Source organism: Rhizophagus irregularis, chromosome 15 (genome assembly GCF_026210795.1).
Source record: "Rhizophagus irregularis chromosome 15, complete sequence".
NCBI classification, from domain to species: Eukaryota; Fungi; Glomeromycota; class Glomeromycetes; order Glomerales; family Glomeraceae; genus Rhizophagus; species Rhizophagus irregularis.
In genome coordinates, this window is record NC_089443.1 from 3,738,410 (window position 1) to 3,761,411 (window position 23,002).

Sequence of the window (23,002 nt, forward strand, 5' to 3'; positions counted from 1 at the left end):
AGAATAATTTCAATCATTGAAAAACAAAATATAATTGTTTCATGAAATTTATAATCAAAGATCAGTATGAAAACTTTAATTTTTGATAACAAATTCGGAGAGATTTAAAATTTATACTGTTAAGCAGTGATGTGCATTGAAGATTGGAAGCTATTGGAATCTTCCAATTCTTTCAATTCCAAGTCTTCCAATTCCGATAAAAAGTCATTGGAAGCTTCCAATGCACATCAATGCTGTTAGCTATTTATACTATTAAACTATTTTATGCTATCAAACTACCGTAGAGCACTGACTAAACTACCCTGGGTTTTTTACAAATCTACCACCGAATTTGCAAAATACCCGGGTAGTTTAATCAGGGGGTATTTTGTATTGAGGGGGGTATCTTGTATAGAGATTAGAGATGCGACAATTGCGACATGTTGATCAAATACAGTATACTTGCACGATATAAAAAGTATTTTGTAGCGCTTTCTTTGCGTTTTATGGTTTGGGAAGAATTTTAATAGTTGTAATGATAAAGATATAAAATCTAAATAAAAAAATTCGTTTATAAATAAATAAATATAAAATTTTGATAAATACAATAAATACAAGTAAAATCGGCTATTTTCCAGTTCAAAAAAAATCAACTATATAAAATACCCGGGTTTCTTACAAAATTTGGACCAAAACCCTAGGAGGGTAGTTTAGTCAGTACTCTACGGTATTTAAACTATTTATACTCTACGGAACATTTGCCACAGTAAGTTGACTAATAACGTTTTCAGTTGATAGGTTTGCTGCGTATGTGCCAATGAAAGTGTTATCACACATTTACAGTACATAGTAAAGTTCTATATTTTAAATTTCTTCATTCCTCTTATTTCATTTTGTTAAATTTATTAAATTATGCATTGAAAGTATATACATTATAATTCTCTCTTATTGACAGTATTAAGCTTCAAGTTTGGCTTCGGAAATGAAAAAGTCTCAAAGGTAAGTGAAAGGTTTGAAGTGCGACTAATTTAACGAAATTCACATAAAGTATATAAACGGCTTCTTTGTTTTTTTATTAAAACAATATGATGAATATACTAACACTTGGGACAAGTAGCTTGGTAGCAAAAAAAATGAATTTATCAAAACTAAAATAAAGATGACGCAATAATTTTTATGGCGCAGTACGTGTGATTAATACTTAATAGTATTAAACGATACATACAAAAATTCATATATAATAACTAGAAATTTAGAAAAAATTTAAATTTTGAGAGTTTACATTTATAAATCATATGATTTTTGAGAATTAATTCACATATCCAGCCAAAATAATAAAGAAATTTTTATTTGCATATAAAACTTAAAGTAGCTTGAAATATATTACGAACATTAAAGTAAAACTATGATTAAAGAATTATTAAAAAAAATCGTATTTTAGTACATTGGACTTTACTTATAACGTTAAATAAGTTAAAAAATAACAGATAATTTCATTTATTAGTATTTAACTCAAGCTTAACTATATGCGCTTAATTTTATACTGATAATCTACTTCGCACAAATCTTTATGTAAAATTCCTTATTAATCTGACTATAAAACAATAAATTTTATTGAGGATATTTTGTTGTTGAGACACAACGGAATGCGCGAACCGCTAAAGATATAGGAAATTTTAGTTATAAATTTTATATATTTTATTTGTTGTATTTCCTAGATATATTATTATCCAATCAAATTAACTAAAATTTTATTATAATGGAAAATATTTGTCCAAGTTATTATAAATATTAATTACACTTTAAACTTATTTCCTCCTAAACTTTCGACTTAATCTACTGTACGTTTTTTTTTTGAAAGCGATAAAGCACTAGCGCAGCAGGTAGATTGCGGAAGTACCGTACTATACTCAGTTTGTTTTATATACATTATACGATACACTTATTAGAATATGCCCACTAATCATAAACAAACTTATAATAAAACAATATTTTGTTAAGATTCAACTATGGATACAGCTAATCCAAGATATGGATCAGGCTTGGGTGCAGGGAAAGATCTTTTTCTAATGTGAAATCCTTCAATTGGTTTAAAAACAAAATTTCTAATCAACATACTCAACAATACTTTAAATTCAGTTAAAGCTACTTTACTGCCTATACAATTTCTTGGGCCAGTAAGAAAAGGTAAATAATTTAAGTTTGATACATTTTTAGTTAAAGAAGTATCCAACCATCTTTTTGGATCAAAATTATCGGCTGTTGGGCCCCAAACTTCAGTTGATTTATGAAGTGCTAAAATTCCCAATGATATTTCAGTATTCTATAAATAATAAAAATAAATAAATAAATAAATAAAATTTAAAAAGAATTCTTTAGCGAAAATAAAATTTAAACGTACTTTTGGAATGAAATAATTCTCCATAACTTCATCTTTAAGGTTGGTTCGAACAATAGTTGATGCTAAAATGAGAAATCACTAAGTTAGAATAAAAATTTGATTTGTTAAAAACTATCAATATTAAATTTTTTACCTGGAGGATTTAATCTTAAAGATTCTTTAACCACACAATTTAAATATTCCAAAGAATTAATATCATCATATGTAGGATTGAATTTTGATTTATCAGGAAAAGCTTTTACCAGCTCTTCACGCAATGAGTCTTGCTCATGTGGGTGTTGTGCAAGTGAATACAAAGCCCAGCAAGTTGATATACCTACTGTTTCATGCCCTGCAAATAAAAATGTCATGATCTAAATAAAAAAAGAAAAGAGAAAAGTAAATGAATATAAAATAAACAAACCAATAAATGAGTAATAACAAATTTTTTCTAATTACCTGATACTTTAATTCTTCATCAGACATTTTTTCTTCAGCAGGTAATTTATTATTGATATTGATTAACAAGGATAATAAATCCCTTCCTTTTAATTCTTCGTTTTTAGCCTCGTTATATCTTTCTTCAACCAACCTCTTTGATACACGGCTAGAAACTTCGCACGCATTTTTAAATCTTTTATTTGGTTCTAGTGGAATCTCTCTAACCAATGGAATATAATTCGATATGATATTAAGAGCAATACGTAAAGGAGTTACTGGGCTATTAAAAATAGAATCATAAGCTACTGCTAATTCATTTGGGGACGTCAATGAATTAAATTCATAATTAAATCCTAAAATAACATTTATAAACGTAAATTTTATTATTGTAAAACGTGTTAAATGTTAAAAATGTCAATATTGAAAGAAAATTTTTTTTCTCACCTACTAAACCAATAACATCCAAAGTGGCTTTCGAGATGTAAGGTGTAAGGTTAATATTAGTTTCTCCTGAATTTATCTTATCTTCTATCAAATCTTTTAAGGTAGAAGCTACACGAACACATGATGGCACCATTTCCTAAATTTAAAATAAATATATATTAACTTAATTTATAAATTAAAATTTCCATTATGAAGTATAATTACTTTGATGTTACTATACGTAAAAGCTGGATTCGACATTTTTCTCTGTCTCTTATGATCTTCACCTTCCGCAAGTATAAGACCTCTACCGATAAGTGAAATAATTGCCACACTAGGAGGCTTAATAAAATCATATGCCTTATTCAATAAAATTTCTTGAATTAATTTTGCATCTGCGATATAAAGTTTCGGTTTATTAAATAATCCATGAAATGTTATAACTTTTCCATGTTCTTCAACCCATCCAAGTTGTGGTACACCAGACTATATAAAATATATTTAAAGTAAGAATTAAGACTGTGAATTACTAATATTAACAATATTTCTACCTCTTCTTTCATAAGTGTTTTAAGATTTCCGTAAATTAGACTATCAGATGGTGGACCAGGAATTTTTCTTAAGGGAGAAATAAAATATGGCCAAATAAATAATTTATAAGTAATACATCCCATAACTATAAAATAGAAACCTAAAAAAATATTAATCGAATCAAGCATTTTTTTTTAGTTTTAATAAATTTTAACAAAACAATAGGTGGAAAGAGAGATTTTATAATTTGGGAGAAGAAAAGTGTATATAAATAATTGATCAAAATGATCGACGAAATACAAGAATTTTCGGAATCGAATGTTCCACCTAACGTTGTGACACAGCTTATAACTGTTCTTTATTTGTTTAAAATGAATTATAAATTGTTTATTTGATATAAGAATTAGTAATTCATATTTAATTATTATCATTTTGCCGAAACCTAGTTCCAAATTTGTTGTAATAGCGATAATTTTATTATAGTCGCGCGCCGTTTAATTGAGCCGTAAATACAAAATATCATCTCCTTTTCCGAAATAAAAAGACTGTTACGATGGTTATTTTTTATTTGGATGGAATGACGAATATTTACGGCATAATTTTTTATGAAAATTTCATGTGGCGATTTTTCTATAGGCTTTGTTGCCTATCGTAATATATAAATCACTGTTTCAGCTGAGGAATATCTGGTAATTTCCAAAACATTTATACATTCTAATGAAATTTAACTGAACAAATACGTCGATCAATGTTATCTATTGATAGCAGCAAAAAGATTTGTAATACGTATGTAAATTTGCTTACACTATGATAATTTCGTCAGAATTATGGTCAAAGGTCGTCATCACATGTTATTATACAGGAAACTTGTTTGGAAACGAGCTGGTTTAAACCCGAAATTTTACTATTAGGAAAGCCTATACAATGTTTATTACAGTATTTATGAGCGCAATCAATGAAGGTCTATAGGATTCTATCCTGTTATGATTATACATGACCAATTATCAAATTTTTAAAAAGGCCCTCAATAATAAAAAAATATGCATACCAAACTTTCACAACTGCATTTTTAATATTTGTATATAGAATTTATAGTAGCGATGACATTTTCTTTTTATAAATCAATCTCTAAATTTTATTTTTGTTTTTTCCTTTTCATTTCATTCTTTTTTCTCTGTTTTTCTTATTTCTATATAATTTCTATATTCTTATTCTATATTTACTGGTTTCATTAATAATAAACGTCGATATAAATTTTCATTCTAAAATCATACTCTTTGTTGCGATATATTAAAAGAAGTGATTGAAACAGTAAAGAGAAGAGAATTTTGTAAATAGAAATTCACCAAATATGACTTAAATAATTTTACTAGAACTATTTATATTTAGTCTTGCGTGAAATATCATTAGAAGGCTTTTCTGTTGTGATTTATGAGAAATGGCACTTTAAGGACATCTAAAACAAAGAGAAACAAAGGAAAATATTGAATCATTATCAAAATCGTTAGATATGGATCAGGTTTGTGTATAGGATAATCTAATGTGAAATCCTTCGATTAGTCGAAAACAAATTTCTAATTATTTTGTATTTGTTAATATTTTAAGTATAGATTTTTTTTTATTGTAACACGTTTTTTTAATCAAATTCAAACAAAAAAAACCCTTGTAACTGGCAGTTTTTGAAAAATGAGGTTTTTATTATAAATATTATAGAAAAGGGTTTTACATATCAAGGTAAAAACTTCACAACGCAAAATACTAACATCAATATTACTTATTTAATCGGGTATTCAATCATTAGCTGATTCCTAAATAGTTTCAGGCAAATCTTTTATTAAACTCTTTAAATTCGATTTACCGATATATATATTTTATTTTTTATTCTTGACTACCAAAATAAGGTTTAACTCCAAGAGACTCCAACACGGCGTTAATGCTATGATTTCCCCACCATACACAGCCTGAATCCCCTTTCTGCATAAACATTCTACACAAACCCACACTCCTAACCCATACTCTCAACTCACATACTGTACCTAAAGGAAGACGCAAAGAAAGGGACCTAAGAGAAGGCCTAATAAAGAGAAGATCTTGACAGAGAGAAGATAAACCTAAAAAAAAGATGATGAAAAAAAAGAAGTTAAACACCACCAGATAATAAATATAAAGTATAAACATCAAAAAAAAAAATTCACATTTTTAATATTTAATACGCACTCTTTTTCAAAAACTCCTTTAAGAAAATTTTTCATTCTACCAGTGAATAGCAGTGATTGTAAATCTCTGCATTTACCTATTTGAGAAAGAAAAAATTATTAATAGTGTGCTAAATTTTTATTTAATGATAAAGAAGACATAGCCAATTCCTTTTCCAGAATTAGCAGACTTTATCAATAGTAAAGAAGACAGCTAATTCCTCCTTTTAAAATTAGCAGACTTTACTAATAACAAAGTAGGATTTTATCTGCTTGAGTTGGTTATCAAATGAACAAGAGAAATAAAAAAAAAGAAGAAAAAAAAAGAAGAAAAAAAGGGAATAAAAAAATAAAAATAAAAATAAAAGAAAAAAGAAAAAAGCAGGTAATTTCAAGGAATTACCCACTTTGCTCACCCTTACCCAACCCAAACAAACAAATCCAGTACCCTCCTAAGTAAAATTTGTGAACTCCCCGACTCAATGAGTTATCCGTTCTAATTTTGACTTAGAAAGTTACCCACTTTGCAAATAAAAAAATACACACCTCTTTTAAAGTTTCTTAAGTCTCTAGAAAATCAGTAATGCTTCGTCCAGAGAACTTTCATCTGTTGTCCAGTGTTTCATACAATGATAAGAGGTCAGATAACAAATACAAAGTATAAACATCAAAAAAAAAAAAAATTTCACGTTTTTAATACTTGATACACACTCTTTTTCAAGAACTTCTCTAAGAAAATATGTGCACCTCCACTCTCCTGTCAAGGTTTTCTCTTTATTAGGTCTTCTCTTAGATCCCTATTTTTACGTCTTCCTTTAGGTATGTGGGTTGGAAGTGTGGGCTGGGAGTTTGGCGTAATAAAAGAATATGAATATATAAGTAGCAAAATACGTCAAACTTGAATAATGACCATATTCCTAGAAAATTATACACAAGAAATAACCGGTGGTGTTAAATATATGGTCAAATATCAAGCTAATAGCCATTAATTTTTCATCAACAACGATAAAAGATAATTTTACCGAAAAAGGTTTGAGAAATTTCGTCATAAATGTAGCTTAAACCCTTATACTGCAAAGAAACAATGAGCTAGATACAAATGATGATGCGATCGCATCTTTCACTCTGATCAATTACTAATCCAAATTTTATCACAAAAGGTTATTACAAAAATAACTCTTCCTCTAAACTAGCCATCCGTTCTCTATGGTCTGCTCATATGTAGGTAGTGGTGCGTCTGGTACAAACTCGTAGAAATCTGAAGACCTTATTTGCATTACAGCAAAAATTAACAGAAGGCTTCGCACCCTGTGTTATCACCTGAGGCAATAAATGATAATTTCCCTCATCTTTTATCGCTGAAGTTTTTAAATTGACTCGTCATCTCCAACCGTTGAATTATTACTGATTTGAACTACGTGATCACGAGTTGATAAATGAAGTTTTGGTTTTTGTTATTTGCTGTTAAAGAACCAGGTTTATAAGTTGGGGGCTTCGAAATTTCTTTTTCAGATTTCTCAACAGCAGGCTCTTGTTCTTTGCTCTTGTTCTTTTTCAGTTTGTGATTGCTGTGAAGATGGGGGTGGTGGGGATGGAACTCGTGTAGTAGTGTTTTTTCCGGAGTACTATTATTTTCAACATGATTTATAAATAACGAATACTTTTTTGTATATTAAAATATTTTTTTATTGAAACTACGTTTGATAAACCTGTCCTTTATTGTAAACAACTATCAAATTACCCCAAGAATGTCCTTTAGACGATTCCTTATGTCATGGCATTTGGGTGAATTGGATGAAGTTGGTGTGAAGTTGGGTAAAAAAATTATAAAGTTAAATTTTCGTAAAGAGTTTTTCGTAATATATATATATATATATATATATATATATATACAGTATATAAATTAAAATTTATTTCATAAAATTTTTTCGTAGAAATAAATTTTTTCGTATTGAAATTGAAAAGGATATTTAAGACCTTTTTATATATTTTTTTGTTGTACAAACTTTTTATAAACTATGAACAATAAACACACGAAAACGTGAAAAATATCAGTTTTCGCGTCTATTAAATAAATTAACTCAGATAGTCTATATAGTCTCCAGCTTCCCACGGTTTACACGGACTTATTATGATTATATTGATAAATATTATGTAATAACATTATTTCTATTTATTTTATTGAATAAGTAAGAGTATATAAAAAGTATAATTAAGCTGTAAACTTATAAAGATTAATTTTAGTTTATATTAAAAAGTTGACCATGAGTCAAATATATATCATCGGAGAAAATTTTCCTGCTTTTCAACTCCATATAGTACTTAACCCACTTATCATATTTTTAGTATCGATATTGACATGTGACGATTATAGCTGAGAAAGATTATGAATCTCAGATTTAAACAGACTATAATTTAGACCAACATTAAAGTATTATTATCCCAAAAATTTATACTAATTTACTTATTCTTAATATATATATAAAGTTGAGGGAGAAATTGCACATAAATTAAGCGAAATTTAATCAGGAGATAAAATTATTCTCTTAGATATTCATAATATTTTTTTATATTTTTAACTTATCATTATCCTTTTAGATGTTCGAGATACGCTTTTGGTTGCGTACAAAACAGGGTGTTTGATGATAGGAGATAAGTCAAGTTTGAGCATAAAGGCAAGAACTATGATGCAGCAAAGTTACATTTATGTATAAGTTACGATTTAATAATGACTTATATATATAATAAATACTGATGTATAATATATTGTAGCTTTTGGAAAGTAGCATGAATTTGCTGATAATTCAGCGCGTTTTACCATAAAATAAAAATATAAAATATATAGATTAGCAAACTTATAATAAGGGACATACCATAGTTATAGTTATTCCAGATATAAGACCAGTAGAACAGTTATAAATTAGTAAAAATGCGATAAATAAATTTGTATATAATATAATTATTTTTCCTTAATGTATCAAATATCAGATGAAACGTTCATCGAGTATCACGTGATATAATATTTAAAAAAAAAAAGATCTGCTTTTTTTTTTAATCGGGGACTTTATTTTCTTAAGTTTCGCTTTTTTTCTGTTTTAAGTGACTCTTCAGCTTGAGCTTTCAGTAAGTCATTTATTAATTTCTTTTTTATTTTAACTTGTTTATTTTAACGAACTTTTTACTAAATGTTCGCTTTCTTTTTTTAGTCAGCTGGAGATTATTACTTTATTTTAATACTTAAGGTACAAAGTAAAAGTAGTTTATGAATAAATATTAATAAAAAAGCTAAGCCTAATAATCCTGCTAAGCCTACTAATTTTATTTATTTTATTTTAAAAATGTAGACAATGACGAGAGCCATGTTAGTTCGGGAACTGAGCCCTTACAAAAGAAACTACAACGTGCCACTATACTAGTATAAACCAAACCCTCGCAAGGATCGCACTGCCTGTTATTGAAAAAAAAAACATCAGGCATTACCTACAAAACCAAAGATTTTTTTTTATTCATATAATAATGTGATCTAATGATAAATTTATTTCAAAAAAAAAAGTAGTTTAAAATAAAAAATACAAGTAAAATTAATCTTGAGAAAAAAAAATCGGTGAGGAAGATGAAGAAAATCAGAGGGAAAGAAAATAGAAAATACAATTAAAGCTAAGCTTACTAAGGATAAGGTAATACCTGCATTGTGGGACGAAACCAAAGATTTTTTTTTTTATTCATAATAATGTGATCTAATGATAGTTTAAAATAAAAAATACAAGTAAAATTAATCTTGAGAAAAAAAAATCGGTGAGGAAGATGAAGAAAATCAGAGGGAAAGAAACAGATACTAAGGATAAGGTAATACCTGCATTGCAAGACGAAACCAAAGATTTTTTTTTTTATTCATATAATAATGTGATCTAATGATAAATTTATTTCAAAAAAAAGGAGTTTGAAAAAAAAATACAAGTAAAATTAATCTCGAGAAAAAAAATCGGTGAGGAAGATGAAGAAAATCAGAGGGAAAGAAAACAGAAAATACTAAGCCTACTGCTTATCCCGAAATTTTGATTTCCGAAAAAATCAGCTGGATTTCTTTGGACACGTGGGTTTCAGTACTTTTTTCTTCTCTATTTTCCTTAATTTAGCTACTTTAACGAACTGCTACTAGCAATTCTTTTTTTTCCTTTTAGCGGCTCTTGGCTCTTTAGCTTGGGATTTCGGTAAGACTTTAATTATTTTTTTTTATTATTTTTATTTTAACGGACTTTGTTAACAGTTCGTTTCTTTATCTCTTCTCTTAGGCGGCTTGCTCTTAGGCTTTTGGGACGTGGAATTTCGGTGAGTCTAATTGTTTTTTTAATTTTTTATTTCGTCTTTTAAAGAAAGATTAATAATTTCTTTTCCTTTTTTTTTTTTTATTAGATCCATGCAAGTAAAAGTGATTTGGAGCCTAAAAAAAAATCTCCGTGTAGTTAATGTGTAGTTAATTGAGAAAAATTTTCGGCAAAATACCAAAGAATAACAATGGGGTTTATGAATTAAAAATTAAGAGCCAAATAATCACTATTGGCTAAAATCCGTTTCGCCATCTCTTCAGCCTCTTTGGCTTTACGTTTTTACGTCTATTCATAGATAATAAATTAGAAGTCTTCTATACGATTGAACTTCCCTGGATTTTATAGTCACTTTGAGAACTTCACGGAGTCGTGCTCATCATCTGCACGTCAAGGATGAATTACCAATGAACTAATTTTTGGAATTATTAGAGAAGTTGGATGGCTGATATGAGTTCAAGGGAAACTGAGGTTGAATCACATAATTTGGGATATACCATCACTGTTCTCTCTTTTACCACTTTTAAAGAATAATTCAACAAGAAAAATGTTCTGATCTACTATCATTGATACACTGCTCTGATTGATTCAGCTTGCTGGACATCCCTAGCCAACTTAAATCTTTGGTTACCGAATTTCATTTCCTAATAAAAAAGAAACAACTTCTTTTGCCCTCAATCACTTGGTCATTAAAAGCGAAGAAGACGTTATTCAACCTTGGCAGGTTATTCAATTTTTAACTACTTATTAAAGATCTTTTATCTCTTAAGTCAAAATGTAGGAAAAAGCATTAAACGCTCATTTATCTTTTTTTATTTAGATGACTTAATTCTTCGGGTATTCGGGCGCATGAGAATTTGGTGAGAGAGGTTGAATTGGGATTTTGGTGAGTTTTTTTCTGTTTTTGATTTGTATTTTAATTAAATATACTAACAGTTTTTTTTTCGGCAGTTCTTGGAGGTTGGGTTTGGGATTTTGGTAAGTGGAAAAGTTTTTTTCTTAATTTCTTTTAACGTAACGACCATTAATATTTATTTTTTTCTTTGTAGATGGCCGTTCTTTGGTTATTTGTCCCTTTTTTAAAGAAATTGCGACTTTTACAACAAATATCGTATCGGAAAGTCTCGTAACATTCAGTATCTAAATCCGAGATATAGATTGTCCGGACTGAAACGAAAGACAATGATAGGTTAATATGATATTTTTTTTTAATTGATCTTTTTTAATGAAATCATTGTTAACATTTTGTTATTTTCTTCTTTTTTCAGATAGTTGAATGTGCAGTATATACTATCGCTTTATTTAGTCTTTTGACTTTAATTACTAGAACTTTATTATTTATAATACGCCATATTAGCTTTATTAAAGCCTATAAATTTAATACCGATTTTGCTAAAAGCAAAGAAACAAAATTTTTATTTTTTGGATTTATCCAATTATTATAATAATTATTTATTACACATCTTTACTGTAAAAAAAAATATTTTATTTATGAATAATATGTTGTATATGTTGTGAAAATTTTCCTAATACTAAATCTTAACCATAACCCTAAATCATAATCCTAAATCCTGACCCTAATCAATAATACCATTTACGCCATGAAAATATATATATATAAAAAAAAATCAGTAAAAAATTTAAACTGGTAATTTTGTTAAGATTCAACAACAGAAACATCTAATCCGAGGTATGGATCAGGTTTAGTTACAGGGATAATTCTTTTTCTAATGTGAAATCCTTCAATCGGTTTAAAAACAAAATTTCTAATTAACATACATAACAATATTTTGATCTTAGTTAAAGCTAATTTATTGCCTATACAACTTCTTGGACCATTAAGGAAAGGTAAATAAATTAAATTTGATGTATTTTTAGCCAAAGAAGGATCCAACCATCTTTTTGGAACGAAATTGTCGGCTGTTGAGCCCCAGATTTCAGGTAACCTATGAAGTACCGAAATCGCCATCATTATTATAGTATCCTAAATAAAAAAATTTAATTAAGTACTGAATTTTTAACAAAAAAAATATATATATATATAAAAATAAATACCTTTGGAATGTAATAATCACCAAAAACTTCATCTTTAGTATTAGTTCGCCTAGCAGATGTTGCTAGTGAAAGTAAAAAGTTACCATAAAGTTAGTAAGATGACTTTATATATTTTTTAATTATCAAATAAAGACTATACCTGGAGAAGCCAATCTTAAAGTTTCTTTAATTACGCAATTTAAATACTCCAAAGAATTAAGTTCATCAAATGTAGGATTAAATTTTGATTTATCAGGAAAAGCTTTAACTAATTCTTCACGCAATAAGTCTTGCTCATGCAGATTTTGTGAAAGGTAATATAAAGCCCAGCAAATTGAGACACTTGTAGATTCATGTCCTGCTACTAAAAATGTTTTAATCTGAAATATTTACAAAATGAGAAAAATGATTAATAAATAAACACTTAAATAATTTATAAGTAATCTTTTTCGATTACCTGATATTTTAATTCTTCTTTGGATATTTTTTCTTCAATAGGCAATGTTCTATTGGTATTAATTATTATGGACAACAAATCGTTTTTCTTTAATTCTCCATTTTCAGCTTCCTTACATCTTTCTTCAACCAGTTTCTTTGATTCACGATCAATAATTGAACATTCTTTTCTGAATTTTTTATTTACTTCCAAGGGAAGTTTTCTAACGAATGGTGCATAGTTTGATATAATATTGATTGCGTTAACTGGAGAACACATAAGAGAATCATAAGCTTCAGCCAATTCGTTTGGAGATTTTAACGAATTAAATTCGCAATTGAATCCTAAAAAAAAAATATTACGATTATTTTATCATAAAATGCGTATTAGAATGTGAAATATCAATATGAAAACAAATAAAGCAAATTATTTTATTTTTTTCTCTCACCTACTAAGCCAATAATATCTAAAGTAGCTTCTGATATATAGGGTGTAAGATTAATATTAGATTCCCCTCGGTTTATTTTATCTTCAATTAAACCTTTTAATGTCATAACTATAGGAATAGATCTCGGAACCATTTCCTAAATAAATTAAATGTATTGTATTAGCTTAAAAAATCAAAGGTTAAATTTTTTTAAATATAATTAATTAATTACTTTGATTTTACTATGAGTGAAAGCTGGATTTATCATTTTTCTCTGTCTTTTATGGTCATCACCTTCTGCGTATATAAGACCTCTACCGGCAACTGCAATAGAATCAGCCAATAAACCAGGAGGTTTAATAAAATCATAAGCACGAGTTACTGAGATATCTTGAATAATTTTTGGATCGGCGACAAAAACAATTGGTTCATTAAATATTCCATGGACTTTTATAATATTTCCATATTTTTTTATCCATCTAAGTTGTGGTTCACCAGACTATATTAAAAAAAAAAGAAAATATATTAAGCGAATAGTTAAAATAGGTTAAGGTTAAAAATAAGAAATAAATTACCTCTTCCTTCATAAATGTTTTAATGTTTCCGAAAAATGGATTTTCGGATGGTGGACCAGGAATTTTTCTCAAAGGAGAAATATAATTTGGCCAAATATATATTTTATAAGTAATCCATCCTATAATTCCTAACACGAGAAAACCAACTAAAGAAATTGAATCAATCATTTTCTTATTTTTTTTAAAAAATAATATACGAGAGATAAAAAATAATCGCGAAACTAAGGGTTTACGCTTTTATTAATATATAAAATACGTCGTACAATTGAATCATTTCTTTGCCCACAATCTAGTTCTTTGACTAGTTAAAAAGAAAGTTTAAACTTTATTATTTAGAATTCTAAAGTACAGTAAAGTACCACATTCCAATAAAAGGATAATTGGGAATAAAAGAGATTTTTTTTTAAGCCAATCTACTCATTTTTAGTCGTTTGTTTTTAATATAACGCGAGCTACGCCTTTATTTGTTTAGAGAATTTCATTCTCAACCCAAATATAAATCACATAAGGCACCAAAAAAATTTTTCATGAAACATAACAAGGTTTAGGCTCAATAATGTATAATAATATGTGTATCCATCTTATGTATCATCTTATTGTACTTACTGTACTGAATCTAAATTAAGCAAAAATCGATTATCATTTGGTAAATATTTGTGTTGTGTTCAATAGTATTGGCATTATTACCGTCGAACAGGCGCTCTCCTGCATTTTTTTTTAGAAAAAAAAATTTATTAGTCGGTAAGACATTTATATATTTTATCCATTAATTGTCATTCATTAGAATGTCGATTATTTTGATTGGCTAATTAAAAGATATTGAATTCTTATAAGGCCAGATGCGTCTTAAGCTAAGTAAGTAAGTAAAACACAAACATCAAAACCGGTTCAATACTGGTTCAGTCAATTCAATTCGAGTTCCCCTTTTCATATTACAGTGGACAAACAAATGAGACATTGGAGACTGAAATGTGAAAATTTTTTTTCCGTGTGAAATTTATAGCTTACTCTCTTAAAATTGTATCATTTAATGTTATTATGTGGAACGGTATAATGATTTTTCGGGTTCATTATGAAATCTAGAAAAAATCCTGAAGCTCAATATTCAAGACACATTAATCTGCAATATTATGATAATCATAATTGTTTTAAAAAGTATAAAAAGAATTAAAAAATATTGTTGCGATAAAAACTAAAAAATATTAATTTATACAAAATTTTACTTGTGCAATAAGAACAAATCATATTATTGCGAAATAATAATAATGAGTGTCGGAGTCTCGAAATTTTGAGTTTATAACGGGATTTTGATCGTCAGGATTTATTATTAGATATACAGTATTACCTATAGGATCATGCCGATCATGCTGATTTATTTGACCGATATTTTCATTATCGTACAATATTGAATATCAATAGTTTATTTGCGTACAATATTGAATATCGATAGTTTATTTGCGTACAATATCGAATATTAGGTATCCGATCAAAATCTAATAAAATAATTTGTTGCAATAGTTGCAATATGTAATATTTAGTTTAAATGTGGTAAATTTTATAATTTGTTCTATAATTGCCCTGTCGGTCTTGTGTCAGTCGCTCAAATGATTTTCGAGATTTCGTACCAGTTTATTTGAATATAGATATTGTACGGTGGTATTATATTGGTTAACGTCACTTCTTGACGTTAACCAATATAAATACAATACCGTACAATATCCATAAATTATTGATATTACAGGCGACGTTGGGGTGTTCTGTCAACATAGCTTCACAAAACTATATCAAGTCCTATAGTAAAATTTACTATAGAATTTTAATCCGTATTAAACTATGTAGTACTATAGTTTAAGAAATCTCTCACTAAATAGGTGCATTTATTATACTCAAATAACAACTTATTATTCTCGTTTCAAATTTCATGAAGGTGTTCCAAATATCTTTTTTATAAAATATCTTGCTTTTTTTAAAAATAAAAAAGAATCCATTTTTATAATAAAAATTGATACCTTTGAGCATAGCTTCATAGGGAAAAAATTTTTTCTTCAAGATTTTTACAAAAAACGAGGTATTTCAAGTTTCTTAAAGTTATCATGTAGTTGATTAAACTTTTAGTATTACATAAATGTTAATAGTTTGTGAGTTATTTAAGTTTTAAAATTTCGAAAAATTTAATAGGAAAATGCCTCGAATTTCGAAACAAGCCCAACATTTAAAAAAAGCTCGTAAATAGAAGCTCAGAAGCTAGAGGCAAAGAAATATGAAAAATTAAATAATATGGATGAACCAAAACTTATAACTACTTTAGAGTTTAAGACTAAATACAGTCAAATCTTTATATAACGATATGTCGGGACATATATGAAGTTTTAGGAAATATCATTATTTCAAAGTTACACCGATAATTTATATCGGTATATCGAATATGAGGTTAGACTGTAATACTGAATCAGAAATATCATTGGGAAAAGAAAATAGGCGACGAATGGATTTAATTTCTTCAGTTCAGCAATTATCTGATAAAGAAATTTCAGCTGTAAACCCAGATTTCGGAAATAAACCGGTTTCAAAATTTAAAATGATCAAAAAAAACCAATAGTAAATTTTACTATATATGTTGACAGAACACCCCAAAGCGACGTGGCGACGTGTGATTTTTAGCCATTAATTAAAACTTGCTGTTTACAATAGTTTTACACAAATTTAAATTTGAGTCAATTATATTAGTTGTTAGCTATCTATATTGACGTATTATGGAATACTTCGATCAAAACATGATTTATTTTAAAAGATTTATGGCATATTTTAAGTCTCAAATTAATTAAACTAATTTATAATGAATGGAAAAATATTATATAAATTTCTGAAATACTACCCTTCAACTTTAGAAACGTTTAATCCAAGATACGGTTTAGGCTTATTAACTGCCATAGTTCTTGGTTCAAGTTGAAATCCTTCAATTGGTTTAAAAACAAAATTCCTAATTAACATACTTAATAATATCTTAAATTCATTTAAAGCTACTTTATTGCCTATACAAGCTCTTGTGCCAGTAAGAAAAGGTAAATAATTTAAATTTGTCACATTTTTGGTTAAAGAAGGATTTAACCATCTTTGTGGATCAAAATCCTTGGCAGTTGAGCCCCAAATTTCAGGCGATTTATGAAGTGCTGATATTGCAACCATTATTGTAGTATCCTATTATAAATTAATAAGAAAAAAAAATTCAATTAATAATTTGAATTTTTTTAAAAATATAAGATTATATATATTATATATATTACTTTTGGAATGAAATATTCCCCAAAAGTTTCATCATTAAGATTAGTTCGAGTAGTAAATGGTGCTAAAATAAAAATTACAAAATTATTAAGATGATTTGTATAAATTTTTAATTTTTTTTTAAAAAAATATACCTGGAGAATGTATTCTTAAAGTTTCCTTAACTATACAATTTAAATACTCCAAAGAATTAATTTCATCAAATGTAGGATTAAATTTTGATTTATCAGGAAAAGCTTTAACTAATTCTTCACGTAATAAGTCTTGCTCACGTGGATGTTGTGCAAGTAAATATAAAGCCCAACAAGTTGAAACACTCGTAGTTTCATGCCCTGCTATTAAAAATGTCATAATCTAAATATTCACAGATAAATAATTATTAAAATATTATTATACATATCATTGAATAAATATATAATAATACAAAACGCTATAATTTTTAAATATTTATGATATTAATTACCTGGTATTTTAATTCTTCATCAGTCATTTTTTCTTCAGTAGGTAATGTCTTATTAATATTAATTAATAAAGATAATAAATCCTTTCCTTTTAATTCTCCATTTTCGTCTTCATTATATTTTTCTTTGATCAATCTCTTTGATACACGTTCAATAACTTCACATGCATTAGCAAATCTTTTATTTATGTCTGTTGGAATTTTTCTAATAAATGGAATATAATTTGATAGCATACTAATTGCAACGCGTAGCATAGGGTTTGGACCATTTAAAAGAGAATCATAAGCTTCCGCCAATTCATTTGAAGATGTCAATGAATTAAACTCGTAATTAAATCCTAAAAATATATACATATATATATATAGTATTAGAAAACACCTAAAATATCAACATTGAATAAAATCATTTTTTCTCACCTACTAAGCCAATTACGTCTAACGTAGCTTTTGAGATATAAGGAGTAAGATTAATTTCAGATTCTCCTAAGTTTACTTTATCTTCGATTAAATCTTTTAGGGTAAAAGCCACACGAATAAATGTTGGAATCATTTCCTGAATTGAAATAAATATAATTTATTAACTTGATTTAAATATTAATTTACAATTTATTTTCACCAATGAAGTATAATTACTTTGACATTATTATGAGAGAAAGCTGGGTTCATCATTTTTCTTTGTCTCTTATGATCTTCACCTTCTGCAAGTACAATACCTTTACCGGCAATTATAATAGCATCAGCCAACATTTTAGGGGGTTTAATAAAATCGTAAACTTTATTTAATGTAATTTCTTGAATTATTTTTGTGTCTGCGACAAAAAGAGTTGGTTCATTAAATATCCCATAGTATTTTATAATATTCCCATATTCTTGTATCCATTTGAGTTGTGGTTCCTATATCAAAAAAAGATCATATGAATCAATGAAAGACAAATTAAAATATAAAAAAAAAATATTAACCTCTTCTTTCAAAAGTGTCATAATATTTCCAAAAATTGGATTTGCAGATGGTGGACCAGGAATTTTTCTCAAAGGAGAAACATAAAATGGCCAAATAAATATTTTATAAGTAACCCATCCTATAAATCCTAACACAAAAAAGCAAACTAGATTGAACAAGTCAAGCATTTTTTTTTTGTCTTTTTTTTTTGGAGAAGAATTTTATTAAAGAAGAATCAGGAAGTATATATACTGCCACGATAGATCGTTCGGTATCGGTAGATTTTATTCGCCGTTGTTTACCGTTGTTTAGTTTAATCAATAATTTCCCAAGTTAATTGGATAAGATAAAATGATTTGCATTCAAAATTTACTATTATTGCTATTATTGTATTCAGTTCCAACAGAAATTCTAATGTATTACGTTTCATTTTAATGAACGCTATTTTAAGTCGCACACAACCCGTGAGCGAGCTGCGTGTCAATTTTACTATATCACAATTATCACATGCTTCAAAAGGATCATTGAAAGAAACATCTTGACTTTAAATTTAATTGGCTTACTATAGTTGATCGCAAAAATACTGCATTTATAAACAACAGCACAATACGTAAGAATGCCATAAAATTTTTATGAACTTGAATCATTGAAATTAAGTTAACAGAATATTCTAATTAATTTAATAAAGAACTCTATTGATATTTTATACAAAGAAATGTGTATTAAACGTCATTTATGCCTTTATGGTATGCAATCGTTCCAAGTTGAAGTGTTGTAGTGATACCAATTAATAAACAAGTTAATGTAAATTTACGATAATAATTAGTTGCAGTTTTAATATTTTAATATACATAAGTAAATCATTCGTTTAAAAGCAGTAAACGTCGAATAATTGTATATACAATAAGTAGTTATTTAATAATTAAAAGTTAGCGGACAAATCAGAAACTCACGTGATGCAAAACATTTTGCTAAAACCGGTTCATCGTCTGGATCCGAATTTTATTCAGTTATATCCAGTATCATGATGCCGATATCCGGCATGTTACGTCATTTATTGCCGGATACATGCCGAATATGAGCATTGAGCAATATTGATTACAGTAATATGCCGATCACCCGAATTTTCGCAACCGGTTCCGAGTGTTTAGATCAATGTTCCAAATATGGTGGTACTTTACTTAATGTTCTTAAATTTGCCAAGTGTCCAATGACTTTCAGATTTTGTTAGCGGAAAAAATGGTAGCCAGATTTGTTTCTGGGTTACACATGGTCTGTGCACCGATTATTTTCGGTAATTAATAATTATACTTCGATCGCGAATAATTTGTATATATCATCGATATTTTACTTTCTTTTGCTGATAGATTGCATATTTTATTTGTCAATATTATAGATGTTGACTTTCTTTAAATAGATTTTGTTCTTAATTATTTGATACTTTACAAATACAATTAAACATGCTACAATACTATTCCCAATACATTGAACTATTGTTCAGATCTCTCTAAGTTCTTGGTGTAGTTCGACAACTCTAATATCATCATTTATCTTTCCAATAATTTAAGGTTTGGACGAATATATTTTTAATCATAGATGACATTTTGGCTTATTACGTGATTCCTCTAATCATTCCTTAGTCTTGAGATGTAATATTAATGAATAACACATCCTTTTACAAACCATATTTTGTTGTTAATGACGTGTTAACAATTTTTAGAAAAATATTAGTAAAAAAGAAAGAAAAGGTGATATGTGTAGCGTAAAGGATAGATCAATAAGAAGTTTATAATTACAGCCGAAAATAATCATCCAGATCATGTGCACAGATCATGTGTAACCCAGAAACAAATACGGCTACCATTTTTTCAAGGGCGTAGGGAAGACGAAAGGTCTTGATTTAAGTTCTTTAGTTTCGTTTTATCTCTTGTTTTTATACCTGCATGTAATTAATCAAATCGACAAACTTTAGTTTCATCATCGGTGCCATCTATATCAAGATTTATTCATATTCCATGTTAAAACGCAGTTGGCTAACTAATAAATTATTTTCTTGACGCTTTTAGAATTGCCTATGGATTTGATAAAAATATTTGACGCTTTCTTGTGATATATATATATAACTTTGAATTTACTAAGAGATTCAATTTGTAAGACTGTGGGGATGTAGTACCAAATTATGAGTCTTGGCCGTAATTTATTTAAAACTTTAAAGAACTAACATGGTTTGTGAATTTGGTATCGCCATTCGGCGGAACCAGGGGATGATAATGTTTTCCACTTTTACAAAAGAGGAACGAATAGAAGATATTTATTATCAAGCTTAACGTGTTGAGATAAGGGTTCCATCCTTCAGGCACGGAATCCTTCTTGTAACTAATATTGATGCGGTTCTCTAGGAGTAACTTTAATTGTTGTTGACGATTCTCCTCTAGTATTTATTGTGTTTTCTACAATGTGTTTCCGCGTTCGCGGTTTAAAATGAAAATAGGGGTATATAGCATAAAAAACGCTTTTAATACGTAATACATGTAATACATAAAAGTTGTTAACGGACAAAATTTTTTTTTTTTTATAAAAAAATTTGTCAGTCATGTCTATAAACCTTGGAGGTTTATTTTCTAAAAATGATAAGAATAAGAATATAACATTAAAAATTATAAACTCACAAAAATCTGAATAAAAAAAAAAAGAGATGAAGGTGCGTGCTATTTACGATGATTTGAGTATTTATGCAACGTATTTTTAGGGAAAGAAATTATGATGAATTTTCAATTTGGAAATATGATGATGATAATATTAAAGCGAGAATTGAAAATTTTAAAAATATAGGTAATGATGTGTGAAGATAAAACTTCAATAGAAAAAATTAAAGATATTGAAAACATGAAAATTGATTTAAAATCAATCTTCTTTTATTTCTATTTATAGATCATTATCGATTTATTTATCTCCAAGTTATTGTCATCAAGACCTATGAAATTTTGTTTTTGTTTTTAATGCGTCTGCTTAGACCGAAATCTGATATTCTTATTGAATCTTGACGTACGAGTGAAATATTTAGTATGCTAACGTGTTGTATAACAATATGACAATTGACAAATTTGTGAAACTTTATGGTACGGTTGAAAAATTGCATCATGAATTAGAGGAATTAGAGAGTAAATTTTATTTTAATTCATTTTATACAGTAATTCTGCGAATTTTTTTTATTTATTTATTTATTTAGGCCCCTCTATGTAAAGGCTAAATTACTCAACGAAGCCTACATATTTTTGAAAATAATCTTTTTTTTTGTATACATGTTTCACGTTTTTCGTATATCTCAAATTTCAAATAAGGATCATGAAAATTAATTAAAATGTAAATAGTATGTAAATGATTAATTATGATAAAGAAACTGAATTGCCATAATTTTTAAAAATTGTAATGAAAAACAAAAATAAAAATTAAAAATTACTAAAAAACAAATAATTCTATGGCATCCTTATAAGGGAACAATTATCTAAGTTGCGCAGTTGAAAACTTTACCATAATAAAGAAAAATATTACCGCACATTTATGGATTACCACATCCGCTTCACGTTTATAAGTTCCTGCATCCGCATTACGTTTCTTGCATCTGCGACACATTTCCACCTTTCCTGCATCCACTTCACGTTCACAAACTGGCGCACTTGCATCACGTTTAAATATTCCTGCAGCATCTGCATCTCCTTTCCACTTATATACTCTTGAAGAAGCAGAATAGAAATTTTCAACCAAAAATTATGGTAAGAGCCAGAAGATTTTGCGGCACCCTCATTATAATTTAACCATTAAATTATAATGATTCGGTATCCTGAGATGACGCGTGTGTTATCAGTAAGGAACAGGTCTCTTACCTTGTTCTACTTTCATCTTTATCACTTTAAAATACAGGAGAAGTGATAGAAGCACGAAAAATTTGCTGTAGAAATAAAAGTAAAAGAGAGTTAGCTTTTGCTAAGTACTCTACTTCAGAATTTCATCCCACCATCTGGTAGGGTGACGTGAGGCAGTATCCTTCTAAAGTATCAGGTAACATAATGAAGCAGTATGGATCTTCTTCCTATATATTAGTGTCGATATTTTCACCGTCTGGTCCTGAAAACTGCACAATAAAAGGTATAGCTACGAGTATCTGTTTGAAAGAACTTACAAAAACACAGCTTTAGGTTATTGCATTCTTTCACTGACATCTCTCCTGAACACACAGATGATATGTTATCATCCAGAAATTCTGAAAACAGAGAAGGACGTTCACAGTAAAACTGTGGCCACGAAGTGCTTCCAGTTCTCTGAATCCAAAAGTCCTCAATGAGAACAAATCAATTGCATGATGTCAAAGTTGAGGAAGGTACATAACTATTCCTCATTGCGGAACAGTAGACCTCAACACTGAGAAGATCTTATTCGTATCTCAGCAAGGTCCGTCAGTTAACAGAGTTATCATAGATAGACCTGCCAGCTCACAAGGTTGCCGTAACTTCCTTGATCATTGCATCCACTTGTTCACCTTCACCAGAAATGAGGGTAACGCATTGCCACTCTTT

General features: G+C 28.1%; 6 protein-coding genes across 6 annotated transcripts; 1 reads left to right on the forward strand and 5 right to left on the reverse strand.

Moving 5' to 3' along the window:
- Window positions 1–1,975: 1,975 nt before the first annotated feature.
- OCT59_007549 (uncharacterized protein) lies at window positions 1,976–3,897 on the reverse strand (the record flags this gene model as incomplete). Its single annotated transcript, XM_025309228.1, has 7 exons — window positions 1,976–2,302; window positions 2,381–2,442; window positions 2,514–2,733; window positions 2,819–3,153; window positions 3,245–3,380; window positions 3,449–3,709; window positions 3,775–3,897. The coding sequence occupies 7 exons, from the start codon at window positions 3,895–3,897 to the stop codon at window positions 1,976–1,978; spliced, it is 1,464 nt and encodes a 487-aa protein (XP_025180630.1).
- Window positions 3,898–5,828: 1,931 nt separating this feature from the next.
- On the reverse strand, window positions 5,829–6,862 carry OCT59_007550 (uncharacterized protein; the record flags this gene model as incomplete). Its single annotated transcript, XM_066149432.1, has 5 exons — window positions 5,829–5,865; window positions 5,972–6,047; window positions 6,496–6,518; window positions 6,661–6,746; window positions 6,860–6,862. 5 exons carry the CDS (start codon window positions 6,860–6,862, stop codon window positions 5,829–5,831), a joined length of 225 nt encoding a protein of 74 aa, XP_065998760.1.
- A 2,143-nt stretch (window positions 6,863–9,005) lies between these two features.
- OCT59_007551 (uncharacterized protein) lies at window positions 9,006–11,418 on the forward strand (the record flags this gene model as incomplete). Its single annotated transcript, XM_066149440.1, has 12 exons — window positions 9,006–9,072; window positions 9,156–9,191; window positions 9,294–9,795; window positions 9,886–9,934; window positions 10,025–10,042; window positions 10,131–10,160; window positions 10,242–10,278; window positions 10,363–10,378; window positions 10,707–10,745; window positions 11,142–11,160; window positions 11,226–11,252; window positions 11,324–11,418. Exons 3-12 carry the CDS (start codon window positions 9,754–9,756, stop codon window positions 11,416–11,418), a joined length of 372 nt encoding a protein of 123 aa, XP_065998761.1. The 5' UTR covers window positions 9,006–9,072; window positions 9,156–9,191; window positions 9,294–9,753.
- A 513-nt stretch (window positions 11,419–11,931) lies between these two features.
- Window positions 11,932–13,914, reverse strand: OCT59_007552 (uncharacterized protein; the record flags this gene model as incomplete). Its single annotated transcript, XM_025325561.1, has 7 exons — window positions 11,932–12,258; window positions 12,330–12,391; window positions 12,469–12,688; window positions 12,766–13,088; window positions 13,193–13,328; window positions 13,404–13,670; window positions 13,747–13,914. The coding sequence occupies 7 exons, from the start codon at window positions 13,912–13,914 to the stop codon at window positions 11,932–11,934; spliced, it is 1,503 nt and encodes a 500-aa protein (XP_025180629.1).
- A 2,703-nt stretch (window positions 13,915–16,617) lies between these two features.
- Window positions 16,618–18,616, reverse strand: OCT59_007553 (uncharacterized protein; the record flags this gene model as incomplete). The annotated part of the gene is made up of 7 exons (XM_025331107.2): window positions 16,618–16,944; window positions 17,031–17,092; window positions 17,163–17,382; window positions 17,492–17,826; window positions 17,906–18,041; window positions 18,122–18,382; window positions 18,449–18,616. 7 exons carry the CDS (start codon window positions 18,614–18,616, stop codon window positions 16,618–16,620), a joined length of 1,509 nt encoding a protein of 502 aa, XP_025180628.1.
- A 3,313-nt stretch (window positions 18,617–21,929) lies between these two features.
- On the reverse strand, window positions 21,930–22,494 carry OCT59_007554 (uncharacterized protein; the record flags this gene model as incomplete). The annotated part of the gene is made up of 3 exons (XM_066149462.1): window positions 21,930–22,161; window positions 22,313–22,336; window positions 22,460–22,494. 3 exons carry the CDS (start codon window positions 22,492–22,494, stop codon window positions 21,930–21,932), a joined length of 291 nt encoding a protein of 96 aa, XP_065998762.1.
- Between the last annotated feature and the right edge of the window lie 508 nt (window positions 22,495–23,002).